The sequence below is a fragment of the Bison bison genome, unplaced genomic scaffold (genome assembly GCF_000754665.1).
Source record: "Bison bison bison isolate TAMUID 2011002044 unplaced genomic scaffold, Bison_UMD1.0 scf7180017864325, whole genome shotgun sequence".
In the NCBI taxonomy this organism is placed as follows: Eukaryota; Metazoa; Chordata; class Mammalia; order Artiodactyla; family Bovidae; genus Bison; species Bison bison.
Window position 1 is genome coordinate 6,572,849 of NW_011494897.1, and position 11,249 is coordinate 6,584,097.

The 11,249-nt window shown below is 42.4% G+C and overlaps 1 protein-coding gene across 1 annotated transcript in view; it reads left to right on the forward strand.

Annotated features, from left to right (window-relative positions):
- The window catches only part of USH2A (Usher syndrome 2A (autosomal recessive, mild)), a 939,168-nt gene that overhangs the window by 888,339 nt on the left and 39,580 nt on the right, over positions 1 to 11,249 (forward strand). Inside the window, exons 66-68 of the mRNA XM_010853294.1 lie at positions 1,069 to 1,278; positions 4,378 to 4,616; positions 6,010 to 6,218. Of these exons, the coding sequence (XP_010851596.1) occupies positions 1,069 to 1,278; positions 4,378 to 4,616; positions 6,010 to 6,218 (658 nt within the window). The remainder of the gene's footprint in view (positions 1 to 1,068; positions 1,279 to 4,377; positions 4,617 to 6,009; positions 6,219 to 11,249) is intronic.

Genomic DNA, 11,249 nt, shown 5'->3' on the forward strand with positions numbered 1-11,249 from the left:
AGAAACACTGATAGGAGTTAGCCTAACTGCTGAAAGCTCTCTGATTCACTAAATTCTCTTAAAGATATTATTGATGTGAAAGCAAAATAAAAATGAAACTAAACTCTCATTGCAAAGTATTCTCCTACAGTGTTTCCTAAATATCTTGCGTTTGAACATTCCACATGCTCTTTTAACATCACACACCTAGAACATGTGTACTATAGAATGAAGTTTTCAAGACTTGCCTTTAAAAGCTCAAAACAAATATATATATAATTAAATACATATATATGTTATAAATAGACAATTATATGTATTATATGAATTATAATATTCATGTATGTGTATATATGTGTGTGTATACACACACACAAAGACACCAAATGCAGAAAAATTTTCCTGAAGTTAGACTTGCCCAACATGAAAGCTTACTAAGGAAGACTCCTACTCCTAAACATGCAGACAGTCCGCTTGTATTGCCATTTAGATCTATCATCCTGATTGATCACTGTGTAGTTGGCTGTTATTGGGCCTAATTTAACCCTATCCACTCATACATCCATCTACTCTGTCTATTGTACCTGACATTCTACAAATTACTTACTCATGCAAATAATGACCTAAGGCAACCTTTTAGGATATTCGTGTTTAATTATACAAATGGTGCTTGATAAATAAGATTATACTTCCTTCCATATGTTTATTCCCTCCTTGATGAAAGGAAAATTTAATTTTCATGCAGATTGAGTGAGGACAGGGTTTAAGAATTGCTGAGTTTTATGGAGTCTGCAGATCCATTCGGTTTGCAGAAACTAACAAAAATCACTCCACGCCCCGCACGGGGATGAGCAGCTTTTCATTAGGCTTAAATCAGCTGATTGTATTTGGAAACCGAGGTTCTAATCAGCCCCTCTGTGTTCACAGGGTCAAAGGTTAAAAAGAGGGAAGACCTGCCCTCCTTTGCGATTGTGAAGTTCCAGAATCACAGTGTCTCTCATTCTGTGTGTTCAGTTGCTCTGGTTGCCAGCTTCTTTGCAGCTTGAGGTTACCTTGCTTTTGATGGGTCTTACTGATTTCTCTTTGGAGGTCTGGGCCGTGAATTCAGCAGGTAAAGCCCCCAGCAGCTGGACGCGGTGTAGAACTGGACCTGCCCCCCCGGAAGGTCTCAAGGCCCCCAAGTTCCACGCGGTTTCTGCCACCCAAGCAGTGGTCAACATCAGCGCCCCCCAGAAGCCCAACGGGATTGTCACTCTCTACAGATTGTTCTCCAGGAGCACCAGCGGGGCCCAGACAGTGGTGAGCAGCAGTATTCTGATTGGTTTACTTAAATAACCAAGCTTGGTGCCCTTGCTTTTTGTTAGCCTTGATCCTTCTTTCTTATCCATCTGTTCTCAGTTGCCCCATGGTGACCTTAGTGACACAAAGATCCCACTGCAAAGAAATAGCATCAGGAAACATACAGAAGATATGTAAATGCTTGGGATGAGGAGGGCTAAAGGTGGTATTCAAGACTCCACCGATCTTGTAAGAAGCCTAAGACCTTAGAGATAATCAAATTAATTGAATGAATTTAATTAGGATACACATGTCAAGCACTTAACACAGTAGTGGCTTGTAGTAAGGGGCCAAGAAACAGTCTTTGTCAGTGATGTAAATGTTAATATGAAAAGGGAAAAAAACAGAGCAAAGGAAAACCTCAGAATCCCCATTTGGCATGAGCAAATCTCTAATCATACACTGAAAACTCAGTCTTTTGAGAAAGTTCTAGGTCTTTGGAAAAGACAACAGAATGGTTCAGCTCAGCCCTACTCACTGTTCATGCATTAACACATTTGGGGCACACTGAGGAGATAAGACAGTCCTGTGGAGGGAAATCACCTTTCACATTGTGTTTTAGCCCAGCCACTGGCTGAAAAGGACACTACCAATCAACTCGTCTGGTTCCTGCATTATTTAAACCAAGAGACTACCATCCTGGAGATGAAGATGAAGTCTCTTTTCTCTGCAGGACAGCTGGTATCACTCTCACATTTCTCATGAATAAGTATAGATTATAATACTTTGTTCACAGAGACCTCATAGAGAAATTGTGCACATCCCAGTATTACATGATAAATTATTTAGACTGATTGAGGGAACAATTTTGGCAAGTGTGGAGAAATCCTTTGAGGCCAGCATGCCAGGTATGGAAACACAATTTCAAAGGATCACTCACATGCAAGGAAGTCTCGTATTGAATGTTAAAGAAATATTAGCATATTTTCTACAAGGCTTCTGATTCAATAAATACAGATGATGTAAATACAATCAACCCTTGATTATCCATGCTTATAAAATGATAATATTAATAAACTAAAATAATTTATATTTGGAGTGCCTTGTATACATTTTTCTAAATAACAGGTAGCTCTTCTTAATTAAATGTTGCTTATGTCAATGTGAAAATGAGTTTCCAGTTTCGGAGCTCTCCTCTTCCAAAGAGCACTTAATAAAACCACAATAAGGTAAAAAACATTTGCTCCAGATAAACTAAAAAGTTCATAATGCAACAAAGATAACTGAGGAAAAAAGTATATTTCTTATAGAACAATACCTTTAGAGAAACACATGGACTTTCAAACTCTTAAATATATATAAATATATCAAAAAAGCAAGAGAGTTTCAGAGAAATATCTACTACTGCTTTATTGACTACGCCAAAGCCTTTGACTGTGTGGATCATAACAAACTGTGGAAAATTCTTAAGGAGACAGGAATACCAGAACACCTGACCTGCCCCCTGAGAAATCTATATGGAGGTCAAGAAGCAACAGTTAGAACTGGACATGGAACAACAGACTGGTTCCAAATTGGGAAAAGAGTACATCAAGGCTATATATTGTCACCCTGCTTATTTAACTTCTATACAGAGTACATCATGCAAAATACCAGATTGAATGAAGCACAAGCTGGAATTCAGATTGCAGGGAAGAAATATCAATAACCTCAGATATGCAGATGACACCACCCTTATGAGAGAAATCGAAGAACTAAAAGGCCTGTTGATGAAGGTGAAAGAGGAGAGTGAAAAAGTTGGCTTAATACTCAATATTCAAAAAACTAAGATGATGGCATCCAGTCCCATCACTTCATGACAAATTGATGGGGAAACAATGGAAACAGTGGGAGACTTTATTTTGGAGGGCCCCAAAATCACTGCAGATGGTGACTGAAGCCATGAAATTAAAAGACGCTTGCTCCTTGGAAGAAAAGCTATGATCAACCTAGACAGTGTATTAAAAAGCAGAGACAAAACAAAGGTCCATCTAGTCAAAGGTATCATTTTTCTAGTAGTCGTGTATGGATGTAAGAGTTGGACCATTAAGAAAGCTGAGTGCCAAAAATTGATGCTTTTGAACTGTGGTGTTGGAGAAGACTCTTGAGAGTCCCTTGGACTGCAAGGAGATCCAACCAGTCAATCCTAAAGGAATGCAGTCCTGAAAATTCAATGAAAGGACTGATGCTAAAGCTGAAACTCCAATACTTTGGCCACCTTGTGCAAAGAACTGACTCATTGGAAAAGACCCTGATGCTGGGAAAGAGTGAAGGCAGGAGGAGAAGGGGACGACAGAGGATGAGATGGTTGGATGGCATCACCGACTCAATGGAAATGAGTTTGAGTAAACTCCGGGAGTTGGTGATGGACAGGGAAGCCTAGCGTGCTGCAGTCCATGGGATCGCAAAGAGTCGGACACAACTGAACGACTGACTGATATATAAAATATATTTCAAGCTCATGATACTCAACTTTAGAATTTGAGGGAAGTTTTGATACCCAAATTATTGATCCACACAAGTAACAATGGCAGAATATGAACCTTAGAAAATGTTGAATTTGAAATATAATTCAAATATAGATTTTTTTCAGAAAGACATCATTCTGAGGGTCATAGAACTTGGTCAGTATTTTGTGAGCTTTGTGCCATTTTCTAGTATTTATGGTAATAGACAACACTGCGCCTTGTGATTCCTATCCTGTGGCCTCAAACTTCTATCTAACTGTTATCTCATTGCATTTTTTGGCATGTGTAAGCCATGACTCTCCCACTGGGTTGGTCATTCCTGAGGGTAAATATTGTGCTGGATGCTAGGGTGCATCTCCCAGAGTAACTAGCGAGGCACTGTTTTCAGAGAATGTATGGTACATGATTGGAGAAGGAAATGGCAACCCACTCCAGTGTTCTTGCCTGGAGAATCCCAGGGACGGGGGAGCCTGGTGGGCTGCCATCTATGGGGTCGCACAGAGTCGGACACGACTGAGCAACTTAGCAGCAGCAGCGTGATACATGATAAAAGTGAACCAACTGTCTGTGACTTGCGACCCGGCCTCATCTAGCCTTCTCTCTCCTTCTACAGCTGGCTGAAGGCCTGGCCACCCAGCAGACTCTTCACAGCCTGCAGCCCTTCACGACCTACTCCATTGGGGTGGAGGCCTGCACTTGCTTCAGTTGTTGTAGCCAAGGGCCAACAGCAGAGCTGAGAACTCCTCCTGCTCCACCCGCAGGATTGTCCTCTCCGCAAATCCAGATGCTGGCCTCAAGGACAGCCTCCTTCCAGTGGAGTCCGCCACTGTCCCCCAACGGTGTTATTCAAAGGTAGTGTGGGAGAGCCAAAGGGAGAAATAAACCAAAATAAGACATGCACACGGACCTTCAGCTTCCCCACCCTCCCCAGGAAGACATGCTGATTGAACAGGTACCTATAGCAAAATGGGCTTTCCAGGTGGCTCAGACAGTGAAGAAGCTGCCTGCAATGCAGGAGACCTGAGTTCGACCCCTGGCTTGGGAAGATCCCCTGGAGAAGGCAGTGGCAACCCACTCCAGTATTCTTGCCTGGAGAATTCAATGGACAGGGGAACCTGGTGGGCTACAGTCCTTGAAGTTGCAAAGAGTTGGACACAACTGAGCAACTAACACTTCATTTCATTTTATAGCAAAATAGACAAAAAAATCGATGAGTGGTCACATTCCTTACAAAGTGTCTCAATCATAAAATCAGCTAAGGATAGAAAGGTGAACAACAAAAATAAGGAACACAAGGCAGGGACTTTCCTAGCAGTCCAGTGGCTAAGACAACATTCTTCTACTGCAGGGGCTACAAGTTTAACCCCTGGTCCTTTGTGGCTCACAGTGTGCTGCCAAAGCAATGAAAGAAAGTTGAGGAAATGTGTTCCCTGTCATTGAAAGAATGTGCTCCTCCTCATGGTTCCCTGAGGAGAAGGCGATGGCACCCCACTCCAGTACTCTTGCCTGGAAAATCCCATGGACAGAGGAGCCTGGCAGGCTCCAGTCCATGGGTCACAAAGAGTCGGGCACGACTCAGTGACTTCACTTTCACTTTTCACTTCTATGCATTGGAGAAGGAAATGGCAACCCACTCCAGTGTTCTTACCTGGAGAATCCCAGGGACGGGGGAGCCTGGTGGGCTGCCATCTATGGGGTCGCACAGAGTCGGACACGACTGAAGCGACTTAGCAGCAGCAGCAGCAGCATGGTTCCCTGGCATTTTTCACTCTGCAGGGCTCAGTTAAAACATAAGGAACTTCTGTGGCTGAATCAGAATTCCTTTGATGTAATTTAGAGTTTTGTAATGAACCACTGTTTGAAAGAGCAAAGAAGTTATTTCACTCAAAATAATCTGTAGAGAGAAGAGATATTCTTTTATTTCTGACAGGAGAAGTTTTATCACTGTCCTCTAAAAAGAGAACTATCTTATCTGTACCAACAAGGATTCCTGACGGCTGGGTGGACAGCAACATGTGTATACAGGGGACTTCTCGTATCGTTTCTCTGGTTCCATCTGCTGCCCACTTCCAACAGTGTTAAATAAAGTGTTTCTGAAAACAAGCATCTCCCACAAGTGGGAGTTTTAAAGTGCTGGTAGTTTGGTGAAAGCAAAATGGCTTCTCACTAAACATGATCAGGTATAAAAGAGAGTTAGACTAATTCCACTGACTGTTTCCTCTTTCTGTGTCCCTTCTCCTTCCAGCTATGAGCTCCAACTCTACAAGGCATGCCCTCCGGATTCAGCCACCCCCTGTACCCCCAGACAAACCGAGACCAAGTACAAGGGTCCAGGGCAGAGAGCCAGCCTCGAGGGTCTCCAGCCCTACACCACCTACAAGCTGAGGGTAGTGGCCCACAACGAGGTGGGCAGCACGGCCACTGAATGGATCAGCTTCGTCACCCAAAAAGAATGTGAGTAGAAGTGGCTGCCACCATGTGCCCGAGAGGCAGCAGGGCAGCCAGAGGGGAGGCTTGTCCTGAAGGGAGGGGAACAGTTAGCTAAAGGGATTGAGTGTTCGATTTCAGTGAACGCTACTGAGACATCCATGAAGACAAGTATCGGGCGAAAATGCCCATTAGATTAAATAACATGGAGATCAAGAGGGAATTTAGGGAGGACTTCCCTGGTGGTCCAATGGCTAGGACTCTGTGATCCCAAAGAGGGGGCCCAAATTTGATCCCTGTTCAAGGAACTAGATCCCGCATGCCATAACCAAAGATCCTGAGTGCCACAACTAAGACCCAATGCAGCCAAATAATTTTAAAAAAAAAGAATAAATTTAGGAAGATTTGTCATGTTGGCAATGGGATGAAAACCAATTAAGAGAAAATTAATATATGGGTAAGATGAAAATAGACAGTGAAGATGACTTTTTTGTAATTTTTAAAACTTTTAATGAACCAATTTGGTAATTTATTTAATTTTGACTGTACTGGGCTTCATTGCTGCGTGGGCTTTTCTCTAGTTGCAGCGAGCAGGGGTGCTATGTGGTTGCGGTGTGCAGGCTGCTTACTGCAGTGGCTTCTCCCGTTTCAGTGCACAGGCTCTGGGCATGCAGGCATCAGCAGCTGCAGCATGAGGGCTCAGAGCACAGGCTCAGTAGCTGTGGTGCAGGGCTTAGTTGCTCCACGGCATGTGGGATCTCCCTGGGTCAGAGATTGAACCCGTGTCTCCTGCCTTGGCAGGTGGATTCTTTACCGCGGAGCCACCAGGGAAGCCTTATATATTTACTTTGGGATAACTTTTTGGAGAAGTTTGTCACTCCTTTCCCTTACAAATGACATAATCGCTCACATGGCCAGTAAGCACTGAAATCTGGCCCTTCCAGGAAGAACACAAGGGCTCCTGAGTGCAGAAAAGGGCAATTAACTAATTCATTGTGTCCTTACATTTCTATAAAATAACACCTTTTCTGAATTGATAAGGTTTATATGTCTACTTTTTAAAACTGGCAAATACAAAAAGTATTAAGAAGTACTTATAATCAGAACCAGCTATGTAGTTTGTGGGGTCCACTGGAAAATAAAAATACGGGGTCCCTTGTTCAGAAATCATTAAGAACTTAAAGACAATGACAGCAGAGCATCAGACTAAGTCTATAATTCTCCTACATGAGGGGCCCTGGGCAGCTACACAGGTTACACACCCATGAAGACAGTCCTGCTTATTATCCCACTCCACCCCGAGGCAACCACCATTAATATGTTGGCATAATTTATTCCTTTAATCCCTTTTTATGCAGCTTTTATTATGTGGTTGAGATCATACTCTAATGAAAACTTAATATCTGATTTTTATACTTGATATTATTTTATTTGCATTTTCCATGACATTAAAAACTCTTAGCCACCAAGGTTAATGGCTATATAATATTCCATCCTGTGAATTAGTTGAGCCATTCCAGTTGTTTCTAATATTTGCCTTTTATAAATGTGGTGAGAAAGGAACAAATCTTTGTGTGAATGTCTGATTATCTTCTTAAATCGAATTTATCTTCAGCAAATGGAACTTACTACATCAGGTATTTTAAGTTTTTGAACACTTATTGCAAATTTGCTTTATTTATTATCAAAAACTTAAGTATTTAAAGTTTTTGAACACTTATTGCAAATTTGCTTTCCAGAAACATTGTTAACAGATTATAATCTCATTTGACACTGACATTTTTAAAAATGAGAGATACACATTCACGAAAATTCAGTGCCTCGTACAAAGACCTTAATGTGTCTGAGCAACAATATAGCAGGATGTTAGCAAAAGGTCATTTTTAAAGAGCTTGCTTATTGCTGGCACTGTTCAAGCTTTTGACAAATAATCCTTGCCACAGACCTATGAAGTTAAGTCCTATTATTAACCAGATTTACAGATGAGAAAGCTGAGGCAGGGCTACGGACTGTGCATTACAGTTCCAGGATGCTGTTCACGTCCATTAGAATCTGCACTGAGGCTCCTGGGGTTGTGTGAGGAGCTAAAGCTAGCGCTTCAGTCCTTCCATCTTCCACACTTAGAAAGTGGAAGTGTTTCTCTAAGTTCAGGATCACTCAGCTCAGCAGCAGCCTCGGTACTGCTGTATTAACCTGATCAACTAGCCCCCTACTATCTGTAATAGAGATTTCAGACCTTCTCCACCCTCCTCCAACCCCTCACTGCTCCTCACCCCATTCCCACATGCCCTCACCATCCTCACCCACCTCACCCACCTGCAGAAATCCTTCCTCATAATTCACCAGGAAAGGAAAAGTCATCAATTAGTAATTGGCTTCCTTCCCGCCCCAGACAGCCACATGCCCTATATCTCCATGATCCCCATCAGGGACACGGCAGGAAGGGATGGTCCTTCCATCTGAAATAGACCCTCCTCTTGTGTTTTGACCACCACTTCCGTCCCTACTGATCACCGTTTTTCTATCCCTAATCTTTAGTACATCACTATTGCTTCTACCCTTCTAATTTCAAAGCAAACAGACTCCATTTCCCTTTTGATTCCTGGCCAGGCTCCTCACCCCAGGGCACAACTCTTCTAAAGAATGGTCTTCAAGTGCTTTCCCATTTTCTTTCTTCCCACATTTTATTTACCTTCCTCCCAACTGATTTCCACATCGTCCCTGCGTGAAAATCTCTTCCTAAATTTGCCCTTGACCTCCACACCGATAATCCATTGGGCATTTTTCACCAGTAATCACATGGTCTTCTTGGGAACATTCAGTGAGATTGAACCCTCAATCCTTGGTTAAAAAGTGGTTCTCCATACTTTGCATGGCAGGTCGCTCCCAGTTTTCCTCCTGCCTCTTTGGATGTTCAATTTTATTTCTTTTATTTTTTAAATTTTATTTATTTAATTTATTTATTTTATTTTTTATTTATTACTTAATATTATTATTTAATTTTATTTATTTATTTGGCTGTATCAGGTCCTAGTTGTGGCAGTCAAGATCTTCACTGCGTCACGTGGGATCTTCCGTTGCCGGGCATGGGCTCTCTAGTTGTGGTGCATGGGCTCTGTGCAGGTTTAGTTTCTCTGCAGTGTGTGGGATCTTAGTTCCCTGACCAGGAATTGAACCCATATCCCCTATATTGCAAGGCAGATTCAGTGGTAAAGAATACGCCTGCCAGTGCAGGAGACACAGGAAAATGGGTTGGATTCCCTGGGTCAGGAAGATCCCCTGGAGGAGGAAATGGCAATAATGGCACTCGAGTATTCTGGCCTGAGAGGAGCCTGGTGGTCTACGGGCCATGGGGTCACAAAGAGTCGGACACAACTGGAATCACTGAGCACGCACGTACCTTCTTAACCTCTGGATCACAAGGGGAGTCCCTGTTCCATTTTAGTCAACTTTGTTGGTTGATCGTCCACCAATCAAGTTCTTTAAGCTTCAACCCCAAACTTTCTCTGCCCACACTTTCCTCTTCCTCCCCCTTCGCTCTTTTCCCTTCTTCTTCTCCTGCCTCACCTCTTCCCTCTTCGGATGAGTTCATCTCTTCGAAGGCTTCCATTGCAAAGGCTGACTCCCAAATGGTCACCTTCTCCCCGAGCCCTCGGCTTGAAACCCAGAACCCCATACCCAGCTTCCACACCTCTCTTTGAGCTTTTCATAATCAGCTTGAGTTTGGAAGACTCCCTGACAGACCTTATATCTTCTCCCTTAAATCTGTGCCTCCTTTAGCCTCATTCTCTGCATTTTATCTCTAGCACTGGGCAGAGTGTTTTAGATACCCAGAATGTGTTGTTTATGGAGTGAGTGAAGGCATCAGAACTTCCTTGACATTGGAGAAGTGGCTAAAGGTTGCATTAGTACTAAAGGAGAAAGGGTTCTCTTAATCTGCTTACTGGATCCACAGAGATGGAAAAACACGACAAATAACTGGCTGTCATATGGGGTTTAAATACTATTTATATTCCTTTTAACTCATTATACAAATTAGCAGAGAGAAAATGTGGATCAGACAATACAAACCACAAGATGCTTTGAAGATAGCATTTGCAGTTTTATATAAATGTAATCACATGTACATGGTTTTAGAAAGGCAGAGGAACCAGAGATCAAATTGCCAATATCTGCTGGATCATCAAAAAAGCAAGAGAGTTCCAGAAAAACACCTATTTCTGCTTTATTGACTATGTCTTTGACTGTGTAGATCACAATAAACTGTGGAAAATTCTGAAAGAGATGGGAATACCAGACCACCTGACCTGCCTCTTGAGAAAACTGTATGCAGGTCAGGAAGCAACAGTTAGAACTGGACATGGAACAACAGACTGGTTCCAGATAGGAAAAGGAGTACGTCAAGGCTGTATATTGTCACCCTGCTTATTTAACTTATATGCAGAGTATATCATGAGAAACTCTGGGCTGGAGGAAGCACAAGCTGGGATCAAGAGTGCCAGGAGAGATATCAATAACCTCAGATATGCAGATGACACCACCCTAATGGCAGAAAGTGAAGAAGAACTAAAGAGCCTCTTGATGAAAGTGAAAAAAGAGAGTGAAAAAGTTGGCTTAAAGCTCAACATTCAGAAAACTAAGATCATGGCATCTGATCCCATCATTTCATGGCAAATAGACAGGGAAACAGTAGAAACAGTGGCTGACTTTATTTTTCTGGGCTCCAAAATCACTGCAGATGGTGATTGCAGCCATGAAATTAAAAGATGCTTCCTCCTTGAAAGGAAAGTTATGACCAAGCTAGACAGCATATTAAAAAGCAGAGATGTCTGACTCTGCTCTAGGCCTGATAAATAAAATAATGGAAGAAAAAACAAATAAAAAGCAGAGACATTACTTTGCCAGCAAAGGTCTGTCTATTCAAGGCTATAGTTTTTCCAGTGGTCATGTATGGATGTGAGAGTTGGATTGTGAAGAAAGCTGAGCACCAAAGAATTGATGCTTTTGAACTGCAGTGTTGGAGAAGACTCTTGAGAATCCCTTGGACTGCAAGGAGAT